The 11,861-nt window shown below is 38.8% G+C and overlaps 1 protein-coding gene across 1 annotated transcript; it reads left to right on the top strand.

The window, feature by feature from the left end:
- The first annotated feature begins 355 nt into the window (after positions 1-355).
- LOC123405476 lies at positions 356-2,837 on the top strand. The gene is made up of 5 exons (XM_045099148.1): positions 356-548; positions 657-836; positions 1,138-1,191; positions 1,504-1,650; positions 2,351-2,837. Exons 1-5 carry the CDS (start codon positions 387-389, stop codon positions 2,705-2,707), a joined length of 900 nt encoding a protein of 299 aa, XP_044955083.1. The 5' UTR covers positions 356-386; the 3' UTR covers positions 2,708-2,837.
- Positions 2,838-11,861: the final 9,024 nt, after the last annotated feature.

The raw sequence follows: 11,861 nt of genomic DNA, 5'->3' as shown, positions 1-11,861 counted from the left end.
TAGATGTGCAATAATTATGTCACATCTAGGTATGCCTTAGACGGACCCTTTCCTTTCCTGCTATCTCCTTTGTAATCCAACCATATATGCTTCTTAAATGCCGCATTATTATTGAAGATTCCTGTCTACGTACAGTATTGCCCCACATTAAAATTCAACAAAAATGTTCCACATTATTTGTTTCTTAAGCTGAAGATTGTCCTTGAGGATTTTCAGTCGATTAATTAATACCTTGGTTGTATAATATCTTTACATGACCAAAGTTTTTAATGCCCTCATTAATCTCCGCTCTTCCAATACGCGAGAAGGTTCTTCAAACTATTTAAGGAGGCGAGTCCATTGCAGAATTGCAGAAGGCAGGCCACCAGATCCCCCTTCATCTCCATATGAAGAAAGGTATCCAGCAAATTGCATTGCTTGTTGTTCTACTCCCCAATGCACTCGTAGGACGATCTTCCCTAGAAGTATGGCCGCCCTTTGAAGGTCACCTAGAATTTCTCCAGCCAAGCGCAGAACTCGCATCAAGCAGAAATTCTATAACCACTTACGTGAGTAATACATATTTCATGTACTTAATCCGTTTGCTTACCAACTGTTACGTTGGTTACATCCTCGATGAATTTGCTTACATTGACAGTGTTTTTCGTTTTTGTTAGGTGACCCATCATGCATGGATTCCAGGCAATTCTAGTACTACGTATTATGGTGTAGAGGCTACACTAGACGTTTATGGGTTTACTTTACAACATGACCAAATAACCGAGGGTGGCATCTGGATTACCAGCATAGGAGATGGCCACCCAATTCCGGACAATGGAATTCAAATTGGATGGCACGTAAGTTAAATTTACTTATGGTTTGTAGCACAAATATACAAATTTACCGGAGGTTTCATTATTAGTTTTTCATTGTATCCGATGATGTACATTGGGATCTCAAAGACATTTTCTCACGTTCTCTTCTGAATTCCACGACTTATTATGCCCATGTTGACCATGTTTAGTAGCCCAATAGATTTATGAGTTGTTATTGCAAGTTAGCTAGCAATTACTAATAAAAATTATTATTATTGGGTATAAATGTTAGGTCCCGATTGATAGCTCAGTTTTTTCTAAGTACTGCTGTAATTTTGTACAGGTTTACCCAGATTTGCACAAGGATTCACGCACACATTTCTACGTATCGTGGGCCGTAAGTTTCCTTCTTACAAACTCAGAATGCTATAATATTCTCATTCTGAGTTGAAAAATATATAACTAGACAGGGTTATCTAGAGTGTTTAGTCTTGTACAACCCTGAAGTTTGGTATGATCTCCACCGTCCGACAATATGCATTTAATACCTTGTGGTGCACTCTTGCATTACAAAATCAATATATATATCGCAAAACAATAAATTTATGTAGGTAAAACTCTACTTTTTTCTATACCTTAAAATAACCGTGCATGGTAGAAATGTGAGTGCTAACTTGTTAATGAACTTTAATTCTTATTACAATGGCAGGCTAGCAGATCACGTAACAAGGGCTGCTTCAACATGGTTTGCCCTGGTTTTCAAAAGACATCATCCAGCATAGCTCCAGGTGATGTCATCAATCCAGTTTCAAGTATCAATGGCACCAAACAGTACATCACGATAAGGTTATTCAAGGTAAAATATTAATAACTCCTGAATGCTACATTGATTTTTTGCAAGCTCCTTGTGCAATTACTTCCTTTTGGATTTGGTTTATCTTCTACTATGAACTTGTCGGAGTCAAACAAGTTAACATTTACTTGTGTTGGAACCTGAGACACCACTAATAGATATTTTCGAGCTGGTTTAATTGAAGTATTAAAACTGTGTTTAGTAAATGCTTCATAACAAGTAAAGCTAAATGGTTATTTCAAGCATATATATGGTAAAACTACACCCGTAAGAGAATCTTGTTTGACAATAAGTGAGAATTGTCACTTAAGTGCCAAACTACTGCTTGAGGCTTGCTGTTTAACGTTGATAACATATGTTGGAGATACCATCTTTGTTAGATGATACATGTTTTTTGATGGTTTGGTCAGTTAATATATACATATGTGTCATTGTCACATCAAAAGACGGGGATTGGGGTATGACTACACTTGTTAGACATTTGTTTATGTTAGGATATGAAGCTAACTACTTGTATCACTATCTCAACAAGTCATATGGTCATAGTATCTGGGGACAGGGCATACTACATCCAAAAATCCATATGTTTTTACTCATAATGATGGATCGTGAGTTATTGTTATTTCCATCACTTGATTCATCTTTCCCGCAAAAGAAAAAAAATACATTTATTGATTCATCCATGTGTTGTCCACGGTTGCAGGATAAATCATCTGGAGACTGGCATGTACATTATGGACTAAATAGTTCCCCAAAATCAGTTGGTTACTTTCCGAAATCCTTGCTTCCTGCAATGATAGATAGACCAGTTCTGCTCAGATTTGGTGGCTATGCAGCTCGCAGGAAACCAGCACCAAGTCCTCCAATGGGCAGTGGGTATATTCCATTCAGCGGCAAAGCTGCATTGGTGAGTAACCTCAAGCTAATCGATGCCAATGGTATTGCTCACTTTGTCAACATCGATCTGCCATTCTATGCAACTAGTCAAAAATGTTATCCTTTTTCTTATATTAATTCCGGACGGTTCTTCTATGGCGGACCTGGTTGTTTTGATAACTAGGGATACACCAGATATGTATGTCCAACTGTTATGAACTAAGAAATAAAGTTTCATATCCTGTACTAAAGGTTCTTTCCTAAGATTACAATAGTTGTTATTATATATTACTGTGAAAAAAGTTGGCCTTCTATATCCGCTTCAAATATTACATTGGGACCCGAAAATGGGTTGTTGCATACAAATTTTTACTACCACCGTTTGCAATTTTACCTTATATGGAAGAATCTGAAAGAGTTATTGTAAGGACCATAGCATACACCAGACATTCGCCACGAAAGGTATTGGAATCAAATTATTCATTCGATCCAGAATTTGGCGGGGTAAAATAGAAGTTTTCTAACAGCATTATAAACAAGTTTACGAGGTAAAATACAAGTTCTTTAACAGGATTATAAACAATTTATGGGCATGTGATTTTTTTTAAGTACGAAAACAATTATTGTAGAAGTGTATGAACATTTTTTGAGCATCATGGACATATCTTTAGGAGATAAGATTGAATACGTTTTTGTGAAATAAAGAATGTATATTTTTTAATGATGAGAAAATAATTACATACAGGACAAGCCTTTTTAATACACGACAAGCATTTTTAAAACACACTATGAAAATAAGATGAATAATGTAAATATACTATTAAATTAAATATAGTATTAACATTTTTCAACATACAATGAACATTTGAATATATAATGAACATTTTCAAAACACTTTTTAATATGCTATGAACATTTTATGAACTACATGATCAACATTCATATTCAAAATACTCGATAACCAACTGTCATTTATAAATTACGTGATGCACATTTTTAGTATACTATTTATTTATTTATTTTGTTTCTTCTTTCTTTCTTTCTGTCTACCTTTTCTATTTTTATTACATTTTTTAGTTTTTTCCTTTTCAGAAGGTATACATATTTTTGTATTTGAGTATCACTTTTCAATTACTAGTTGGAAACTTATATAAACATATATTAAATATTATTTTTTAAACATGAGGAACATTTTTCAAATAATGTTGCGCATTCGTTAAGTACATGTGGAATAAAACTAAGTAAACATTACATATTTTTCAATTCACCTTGAATAATTTTTGAGTGAAGTTAAACATTTTTAAATGCATAATGGACATTTATTAGAAATGATAGAACACATTTTTATTACACGACAAAAATTTAAATAATACATCGAATATTTTTTAATAAACAATAAACCTTATTTCAAATATACATTGAATATTTCTAAATATATGGTAATTTATTTTGTAATGTTATCAATCACTTTTAAATACATGTTGGATATTTCTTAAATAGATGTTGGATATTATAAAGTACACTTTGCACATTTATTTTGTAGTAAATGATGAGTTGTGTTCATACTCATGACGACATTTTTAAATTACACATTGAATATTTTATAAGTTAAGCTAAATAAATAAGTGAGAAAAATGGATAAATGATAGAAATAAAAGAACACGAAAATGAAGATATTTCTAAAATAAAACTCGTTTTTTTATCACAAGTTCAAATTCATGTGTAAAATATAAAAGTGAACAAAAGGCAAAAAGAACAACTCGTTCCTAATCTACTATGTTTTTAGAATTTTCAGTAACCTAGCAGAAACTAGCGATCAGACATGTTGCAAAAGGGTGGTGACATGACGTGTTAAAGGTTGTCCAATCCCATACGGACGGGCGAGCACAAATCGAGCTTCTGCATAATTAGAATACACACAGACAATATCTACTCACTCACGCAAAAACACTACGACAACTAACAAAGTATATAATACCAAAACAATGCGTAGGCGAGGAAAAATAGTAAAAATTATGAAGCATGTCGTGTAACTAGAAATTACAATGAAACTATAATTTCCTCAGTCACAGGGATAAAAGTGTGTAGTTAAAACCATACTACTACATAAGACTATTAAATGTCAAGCTCGTTGGTTTCCTACCTAGAGCAACAACAGGAAATTTGGTTGAAATTCCTTCCGCTTCGAGCAAATAACCAGCCTAGTTAGGGTTGGTTGATTGTTGCAAATTAATGGTATACGAAGATTGGAAAAAGCGGAGCACACTAGCCTTATTCTCTGACTTTGCCAAAGCGGAGCTAGTGACGAATGGATGTTCAAATTTGGAGGAAGGGACAGTTAACGAGACGTGTGACGAAAGGAATAATAGAAGACCTGCAGTTATATCAAGTACTACAATAACTTACTTGAGTCATTGAGAAGGGATTCAGTCAGTCACTGAGCGTTGGTTGATGGTAGGCCTGAATAACAACTACACCTACTGTTATACTACTTGGTTGTCAGTAGGCCTGCATCAGCGTTTAAGATTCCAACAAGCAGGTTTTTACTTGGTTTGGTTTCTTGCACCTTAATTACCATAGGTTAAAGGGAACAAACTAGCTAGCAATGTAGGCCGAGTTTGATAGGTTCTTCTGTCTTTCTTTTCGTTTCACAATGGTAAGATATGGATCATAACTTGCTGCAAGTGTCATGCTGTAGCTATCAATATGACATATTTACTAAGTCATGCTGATAATAGTCATGTGAATTTGGTATTCGTTCGGTATTTTGATATGTTGTATGTTGTCTTTTCCTCTAGTGGTGTTATGTGAATGTCAACTACATAACACTTCACCATATTTGGGCCTAGAGGAAGGCATTGGGAGTAGTAAGTAGATGATGGGTTGCTAGAGTGATAGACGCTTAAACCCCAGTCTATGTGTTGCTTCGTAAGGGGACCGATTTGGATCCACTAGTTTAATGCTATGGTTAGACGTTGTCTTAATTCTTCTTTCGTAGTTGCGGATGCTTGCGAGAGGGGTTAATCATAAGTGGGATGCTTGTCCAAGTAAGGTCAGTACCCAAGCGCCGGTCCACCCACATATCAAACTATCAAAGTAACGAACGTGAATCATATGAACATGATGAAACTAGCATGACAGAAATTCATGTGTGTCCTCGGGAGCGTTTTTCCTCTTATAAGACTTTGTTCAGGCTTGTCCCTTGCTACAAAAGGGATTGGGACACTTTGCTGCACCGTTGCTACTACTTATTACTTGTTACTTTTCACCTGCTACGTTTCACCTCACTACACCATCACTTGTTACCGCTACTTTCACTGATTGCAGTTATTACCTTGCTGAAAACCGTTTATGAGAGCCTTCTGCTCCTCGTTGGGTTCAACACTCTTACTTATCGAAAGGACTATGATTGATCCCCTATACTTGTGGGTCATCAAGGCTCCTTTCTGGCGCCGTTGCCGGGGAGTGAAGCGCCTTTGGTAAGTGAAATTTGGTGAGGAAACATTTATATACTGTGCTGAAATTTATTGTCACTTGTCACTATGGAAACGGTTCCTTTGATGATTTTGTTCGGGGTATCTTCACCACGAACGGAAGCACGAGTGGTTGCTCCTCAACCTGAGGTACCTACTTAAAATATCTTTTATGAAATTCCTTCGGGTATGCTTGAGAAACTGCTGGCTAATCCTTTTACAGGAGATGGATCATCACATCCAGACTTGCATCTGATCTATGTAGATGAAGTTTGTGGTTTATTTAAGCTTGCAGGTTTGCACGAGGATGAGGTAAATAAGAAATTCTTTCCTTTATCTTTGAAGGACAAGGCGTTGACATGGTATAGGCTATGTGATGATACTGGATCATGGGACTACAATCGGTTGAAATTGAAATTTCATCAAAAGTTTTATCCTATGCATTTAGTACATCGTGATCGGAATTATATTTATAACTTTTGTCCTCGTGATAGGGAAATCATAGCTCAAGCTTGGGGAGGCTTAAATCAATGCTATATTCATGCCCCAATCATGAGCTCTCGAGAGAAATTTGTTGGGGAACGTCGCATGGGAAACAAAAAATTTCCTACGCGCACGAAGACCTATCATGGTGATGTCCATCTACGAGAGGGGATGAGTGATCTATGTACCCTTGTAGATCGTACAGCAGAAGCGTTAGTGAACGCGGTTGATGTAGTGGAACGTCCTCACGTCCCTCGATCCGCCCCGCGAACAATCCCACGATCAGTCCCACGATCTAGTACCGAACGGACGGCACCTCCGCGTTCAGCACACGTACAGCTCGACGATGATCTCGGCCTTCTTGATCCAGCAAGAGAGACGGAGAGGTAGAAGAGTTCTCCGGCAGCGTGACGGTGCTCCGGAGGTTGGTGATGACCTTGTCTCAGCAGGGCTCCGCCCGAGCTCTGCAGAAACGCGATCTAGAGGAAAAACCGTGGAGGTATGTGGTCGGGCTGCCGTGGAAAAGTCGTCTCAAATCAGCCCTAAAACCTCCGTATATATAGGTGGGAGGGAGGGGAGGAGGCAGCCTTAAAACCTAAAGGTTTGGCCGAAATTGGAGGTGGAGGAGTCCTACTCCAATCCTACTTGGAGTAGGATTCCACCTTCCCACTTGGAAACTCTTTCCACCTTGTGTTTTTTCCTTCTCAAACCTTATGGGCCTTAGTGGGAACTTATTCCAGCCCACTAGGGGCTGGTTTATCTCTTCCCATAGCCCATGAGACCCCTTGGGGCGTGAAACCCCTCCCGATGGTCCCCGGCACCCCTCCCGGCACTCTCGGTACACTACCGATGAGCCCGAAACTTTTCCGGTAATGCACGAAAACCTTCCGGTAACCAAATGAGGTCATCCTATATATCAATCTTCGTTTCCGGACCATTCCGGAAACCCTCGTGACGTCCGTGATCTCATCCGGGACTCCGAACAACATTCGGTAACCAACCATATAACTCAAATACGCATAAAACAACGTCGAACCTTAAGTGTGCAGACCCTGCGGGTTCGAGAACTATGTAGACATGACCCGAGAGACTCCTCGGTCAATATCCAATAGCGGGACCTGGATGCCCATATTGCATCCTACATATTCTACGAAGATCTTATCGTTTGATCCTCAGTGCCAAGGATTCATATAATCCCGTATGTCATTCCCTTTGTCCTTCGGTATGTTACTTGCCCGAGATTCGATCGTTAGTATCCGCATACCTATTTCAATCTCGTTTACCGGCAAGTCTCTTTACTCGTTCCGTAATACAAGATCCCGCAACTTACATTAAGTTACATTGCTTGCAAGGCTTGTGTGTGATGTTGTATTACCGAGTGGGCCCCGAGATACCTCTCCGTCACACGGAGTGACAAATCCCAGTCTCGATCTATACTAACTCAACGAACACCTTCGGAGATACCTGTAGAGCATCTTTATAGTCACCCAGTTACGTTGCGACGTTTGATACACACAAAGCATTCCTCCGGTGTCCGTGAGTTATATGATCTCATGGTCATAGGAACAAATACTTGACACGCAGAAAACAGTAGCAACAAAATGACACGATCAACATGCTACGTCTATAAGTTTGGGTCTAGTCCATCACATGATTCTCCTAATGATGTGATCCCGTTATCAAGTGACAACACTTGCCTATGGCCAGGAAACCTTGACCATCTTTGATCAACCAGCTAGTCAACTAGAGGCTTACTAGGGACAGTGTTTTGTCTATGTATCCACACAAGTATTGTGTTTCCAATCAATACAATTATAGCATGGATAATAAACGATTATCATGAACTAAGAAATATAATAATAACTAATTTATTATTGCCTCTAGGGCATATTTCCAACAGTCTCCCACTTGCACTAGAGTCAATAATCTAGTTCACATCACCATGTGATTCCAATGAATCCAACACCCATATAGTTATGGCGTCTGATCACGTCTTGCTCGTGAGAGAGATTTTAGTCAAGGGTTCTGAAACTTTCAGATTCGTGCGTTCTTTACAAATCTTTATGTCATCTTATAGATGCTGCTACTACGTGCTATTCGGAGATGCTCCAAATATCTACTCTACTATACGAATCCGTTTCACTACTCATAGTTATCCGGATTAGTGTCAAAGCTTGCATTGACGTAACCCTTTACGACAAACTCTTTAACCACCTCCATAATCGAGAAAAATTCCTTAGTCCATTAGTTACTAAGGATAAATTTCGACCGCTGCTAGTGATTCAATCATGGATCACTCTCTGTACCTCTCAACATACTTTGAGTCAAGGCACACTTCAGGTGCGGTACACAACATGGCATACTTTAGATTCTACGGCTAAGGCATAGAAGACGACCTTCGTCTATTCTCTTTATTCTGCCGTGGTCGGGTTTTGAGTCTTACTCAAATTCACACCTCACAACGCAACCAAGAACTCCTTCTTTGCTGGTCTATTTCGAACTCTTTCAAAAACTTGTCAAGGCATGCATCTTGTTGAAACTTCTATTAAGCGCTTTCGATCTATCTCCATAGATCTTTGATGCTCAACGTTCAAGTAGCGTAATCCAGGTACTCCTTTGAAAACTTCTTTGAAACAACCTTGTATGCTTTACAGAAATTCTACATTACTTCTGATCCACAATATGTCAACCACATATACCTATCAGAAATTCTATAGTGCTCCCACTCACTTCTTTGGAAATACAAGTTTCTCATAAACCTTGTACAAACCCAAAATCTTTGATCATCTCATCAAAGTGTATATTCCAACTCCGAGATGCTTGCACCAGTCCATTGAAGGATCACTGGAGCTTGCATACTTGCTAGTATCTTTAGGATCGACAAAACCTTCTGGTTGTATCACATACAATGTTTGCTCAAGGAAACCATCGAGAAAACAATGTTTTGACATCCTACGTGCAATATTTCATAAATAATGCATCAACAACTAACATAATTCTAACAGACTTTTAGCATCGCTACGAGTGAGAAAGTCTCATCATAGTCAACTGTTTGATCTTATCGAAAACATCTTTGCGACAAGTCGAGCTTTTCTTAATAGTGACTTATCACCATCATCGCCTGTCTTCTTTTAAAGATCCATTTTTACTCAATAGTCCTATGACCATCAAGTAGTTCTACCAAAGTCTACCCTTTGTTTTCACACATGGATCCTCTCTCGGATTTCATGGCTTCCAGCCATTTGTCGGAATCTGGGCCCACCATCGCTTTCACCATAACTCGTGGGTTCGCTGTTGCTCAACAACATGACCTCCAAGACAGGGTTACCGTACTACTCTGCAGCAGTACGCGACCTTGTCGACCTACGAGGTTTGTAGTAACTTGATTCGAAGCTCAATGATCATCATCATCAGCTTCCACTTCAATTCGTGTAGGCGCCACATGAACAACTTCCTGCGTCCTGCTACACACTGGTTGAAGTGATGGTTCAATAACCTCATCAAGTTCTACTACCCTCCCACTCAATTCTTTCGAGAGAAACCTTTCCTCGAGAAAGGATCCGTTTCTAGAAACAAACACTTTGCTTTCGGATCTGAGATAGGAGATGTACCCAACTGTTTTGGATATCCTATGAAGATGCATTTATCCGCTTTGGGTTCGAGCTTATCAGACTGAAACTTTTTCACATAAGTGTCGAAACCCCAAACTTTCAAGAAATGACAGTTTAGATTTCTCTAAACCTCAGTCTATACTGTGTCATCTCAACGGAAATACGCGGTGCCCTATTTAAAGTGAGTGCGGTTGTCTCTAATGCATAACCCATAAACGATAGTGGTAATTCGATAAGAGACATCATAGTATGCACCATACCAAATAGTGCGTGGCTATGACGTTCAGACATATCATCACACTATGATGTTCCAGGTGGCATGAACTGCGAAACAATTTCCACATTGTCTTAACTGTGTACCAAAACTCGTAACTCAGATATTCATTTCCATGATCATATCGTAGACAGTTTATCCTCTTGTTACGACAAACTTCACTCTGAAACGGAATTGAACTTTTCAACATTTTAGACTTGTGATTCATTAAGTAAATACTCCTGTATCTACTCAAATCGTCAGTGAAGTAAGAACATAATGATATCCACTGCGTGCCTCAGCACCCATTGGACTGCATACATCAAAATGTATCACTTCCAAAAAGTTACTATCTTATTTCATCTCAATGAAAACAAGGCCTTGCTCATGTGGTATGATTCGCATGTCACTAGTGATTCGAAATCAGATGAGTACAAAGATCCATCAGCATGGAGCCTCTTCATGCAATTTATACTAACATGACTCAAGCGGCAGTGCCAGAAGTAAGTGGTACTTATCATCATCAACTCGTATCTTTTGGCACCAATATCATGAACATGTGTAACACTACGATCGAGATTCAATAAACCATTGAAGGTGATTATTCAAGAAAATAGAGTAATCGTTATTCTCTTTAAATGAATAATCGTATTGCAATAAACACGATCCAATCATGTTCATGCTTAACGCAAGCACCAAATAACAATTATTTAGGTTTAACACCAATCCCGATGGTAGAGGGAGCGTGCGACGTTTGATCATATCAATCTTGGAAACACTTCCAACACGTATCGTCACCTCGCCTTTAGCTAGTCTCCGTTTATGCCGTAGCTTTCATTTCGCGTCACTAATCACTTAGCAACCGAACCGGTATCCAATACCCTCGTGCTACTAGGAGTACTAGTAAAGTACACATCAACATCATGTATATCAAATACACTTCTTTCGACTTTTGCCAGCCTTCTTATCTACCAATTATCTTGAGTTGCTCCGCCTCAGTGATTGTTCCCCTCATTACAGAAGCACTTAGTCTCGGGTTTGGGTTTAATCTTGGGTCTCTTCATTAGTGCAGCAACTATTTTGCCGTTTCACGAAGTATCCCTTCTAGCCCTTGCCTTTCTTGAAACTTAGTGGTTTTACAAACCATCAACTATTGATGCTCCTTCTTGATTTCTACTTTTGCAGTGTCAAACATCGCGAATCGCTCAAGGATCATTGTATGTATCCTTGATATGTTATAGTTCATCACAAAGCTCTCACAGCTTGGTGGCAGTGACTTTGGAGAACTATCACTATCTCATCTGGAAGATTAACTCCCACTTGATTCAAGCGATTGTCGTACTCAGACAATCTGAGCACATGCTCAACAATTGAGCCTTTTCTCCTGTGCTTTGTGGACAAAGAATCTTGTCGGAGGTCTCGTACCTCTTAACAAGGGCACAAGCATGAAATCACAATTTCATCTCTTTAGAACATCACTTATGTTCCGTGACGTTTTACAACGTTTTCGGCGCCTTG

Source organism: Hordeum vulgare, chromosome 1H, assembly GCF_904849725.1.
Source record: "Hordeum vulgare subsp. vulgare chromosome 1H, MorexV3_pseudomolecules_assembly, whole genome shotgun sequence".
NCBI lineage: Eukaryota > Viridiplantae > Streptophyta > Magnoliopsida > Poales > Poaceae > Hordeum > Hordeum vulgare.
This window is presented reverse-complemented; position numbering and strand designations above follow the sequence as displayed.

Coding starts and splice junctions, on each gene's coding strand:
- LOC123405476 (XM_045099148.1), top strand. CDS start 387: ATGAAGAAAGGTATCCAGCAAATTGCATTGCTTGTTGTTCTACTCCCC. Junction 837..1,137: donor GAATTCAAATTGGATGGCAC/GTAAGTTAAATT, acceptor AATTTTGTACAG/GTTTACCCAGATTTGCACAA. Junction 1,651..2,350: donor TCACGATAAGGTTATTCAAG/GTAAAATATTAA, acceptor CCACGGTTGCAG/GATAAATCATCTGGAGACTG.